Here is a 2,552-nt window from a genome sequence, read left to right as displayed (position 1 = left end):
TGTTTTAGTAGTAGGTTTGATTCTTTTTCTGCAAAAATTTAACCTATAGTGCTTGACATGCAGGTGACTTGGATTGGTTATCCAAACACCACCGGATTGCCAACAATTGATTATAGAATCAGTGATTCTCTGGTGGACCCTCCTGAAACAAAGCAGAAGTAGATCTCCTCTAGAACTTCTGTACTTTCTTGTCGTTAATCTGTTCAGAGCACTTATTCTGTATTATGGTTATTCTAGTTTGTTTGCTAATGGTACTTCTATATCTCAGCCACGTTGAAGAGCTAGTTCGTTTACCAGAATGTTTCCTTTGTTACACTCCTTCTCCCGAGGCCGGTCCTATTGTTCCAACTCCTGCCATTTCCAATGGCTTTGTCACATTCGGCAGTTTTAACAATCTGGCGAAGGTAGTGTGTTATACATATATTATTTAATACGAAATGTTTTTATTTAGTCAAGTAATCATGCATATTCTAACTTGTGTTATTTTATTTCGACAGATTACACCTAAAGTATTGCAGGTTTGGGCAAGGATACTGTGTGCAATCCCGAATTCTCGCCTTGTGGTGAAATGTAAACCATTTTGCTGTGAAAGTGTGAGACAAAGATTTCTTTCAACACTAGAGCAATTAGGTTTGGAACCGCTTCGTGTTGATCTTCTGCCCCTTATACTTCTCAACCATGATCATATGCAAGCCTATTCTCTGATGGACATAAGGTAATATCTGTTGTTTGCATTCTAAGTTTTGTTTTTTATTTTCATTGGATAAGAAAAAACTTGCGTTACCGAATTTGTAAACTATTTTTTCTTTTCGTGTAGTTTGGACACGTTTCCATATGCTGGAACGACGACAACTTGTGAATCTTTATACATGGGAGTTCCATGTGTTACAATGGCTGGTTCAGTACATGCTCACAACGTTGGCGTTAGTCTTCTTAGCAATGTTGGTAAGAAATTTTCAGAAAATTTGTGGGTGTTTCCCAATAAACTTGTACTTTTTTCATGTGTTTCATCGCTGACATTTTGGCACAAAAATTTTTTCTTGGCCGATCTAAGTCGTGTAATTGAGCATAGCTTTGGAATTCGAATTTTCAGGCCTTGGACATTTAGTTGCCAAAAACGAAGACGAATACGTTAAGTTGGCCCTAAAGTTGGCGTCCGACATTCCAGCGCTACAAAATTTGAGAATGAGTCTACGAGAACTCATGTCCAAGTCCCCTCTTTGCGACGGAGCGAATTTCATCCTCGGCCTAGAGTCAACATACCGGCAAATGTGGCGCAGATATTGTAAAGGAGACGTTCCGTCTTTGAAACAAATGGAATCGTTGCAACACCCCGTTTCAACGAGCGACACGTCCAACCAAGAGTCCAAGCCAGCAAAGGTCATAACAACCTCAAGTGAGGGTAGTAACCCCGAATCGGTCAAGGCTAATGGATTTAGTTCAAATTCATTGCAACAATCCTCTAAACTCAGCATTCATAATTGTGAAGAAAATGGAGGGTCATTGAATCATAGTAGTAGTAGTAGTAAGCAAGGAATTGTGGGGTCAAGTTGAAAATTTGGTTTGTTCATCTGAGAGTCCTTTATGTAAGTGATTCAAGGATGTTGGAACTGTATTACAAAAAAATAGGATTCAGTATTAGGTTGGCACAATGTATATTGATGTTGCTGCTGGAAGAGTCTTTGGTAGCAACCTAGGCATCCCTAAGTTTCTGTTTTTTTTTTCCCCCTTAAAAAAAAAAAGAAACAAAAAATTGCATTATAGATTGGCAATTTTTTCCTAGTAGGAAAGTGTAGGGCAAGTGTTGTCAAAATTTGTGTTTCAAGTGCTGATATGATAATATGCAAATTGCAAAGAGGTGATGCTGCTTTGAATGAACATCTCTTGGCTATTGTAACTAATTTTTTCTTTCCCTCCATGAATGATAATTGTTCTAATGGTGTAGGCTTTTGTGCAACATTGATTTTTGCCATATCTTGTGAAAACTAGCAATTTATTCATATAAAGATCAAAACTTTAATTGAATTAATAATTGGGTCCAAAGTTGTTAATAATTTTTTTTTTTTTTTGAAAATTTTGATTAAAGGGATTAGGAAGGCTTTATCAGGTTGTTTGACCAATCAATATGCTTGAGGCTTTATTAATTTTATATTAGATTAGTGGATTAATGGATTAGAGAGAGTTTGCATTGTTTGGTTGACTATGATTAATAAATGGACAGATTAATTTGATTTATAAAATGAAGAGAAAAGGACAAATAGGTCTTGACCTTTTGTCCCGCAGACATTTTTGTCCCTGACTATTGAAAAATACTTTTAAGTCCCTGACCTTCACAAAATTTGGACGGATCAGTCCCTTTGTCCAAATACTTCCGTCAGGGACTGATCCATCCAAATGCCTCCGTCAGGGATTGATCCGTCCAAGTTTTGTGAATGTTAGGGACTTAAAAGTATTTTTCAATGGTCAGGGACAAAAATGTCCGCAGGACAAAAGGTCGAGGACCTATTTCTCCTTTTCTCTAAAATGAATTCTAGTTTTTGAACAATTTAAAA

The 2,552-nt window shown here is 36.9% G+C and overlaps 1 protein-coding gene across 2 annotated transcripts in view; it reads left to right on the top strand.

The window, feature by feature from the left end:
• The window catches only part of LOC107626375 (probable UDP-N-acetylglucosamine--peptide N-acetylglucosaminyltransferase SPINDLY), a 7,531-nt gene extending 5,945 nt beyond the window's left edge, over positions 1–1,586 (top strand). For both annotated transcript variants that reach the window (XM_016329246.2, XM_016329247.2), the window contains 5 exons: positions 64–158; positions 269–404; positions 498–715; positions 818–945; positions 1,094–1,586. In XM_016329246.2, the coding sequence (XP_016184732.1) occupies positions 64–158; positions 269–404; positions 498–715; positions 818–945; positions 1,094–1,554 (1,038 nt within the window). In that variant the 3' untranslated portion in view covers positions 1,555–1,586. The remainder of the gene's footprint in view (positions 1–63; positions 159–268; positions 405–497; positions 716–817; positions 946–1,093) is intronic.

This window comes from Arachis ipaensis, chromosome B02 (assembly GCF_000816755.2).
Source record: "Arachis ipaensis cultivar K30076 chromosome B02, Araip1.1, whole genome shotgun sequence".
Classification (NCBI taxonomy): domain Eukaryota; kingdom Viridiplantae; phylum Streptophyta; class Magnoliopsida; order Fabales; family Fabaceae; genus Arachis; species Arachis ipaensis.
The sequence above is the reverse complement of the archived record's forward strand: the minus strand, read 5'-3'. Positions and strand labels throughout refer to the sequence as shown.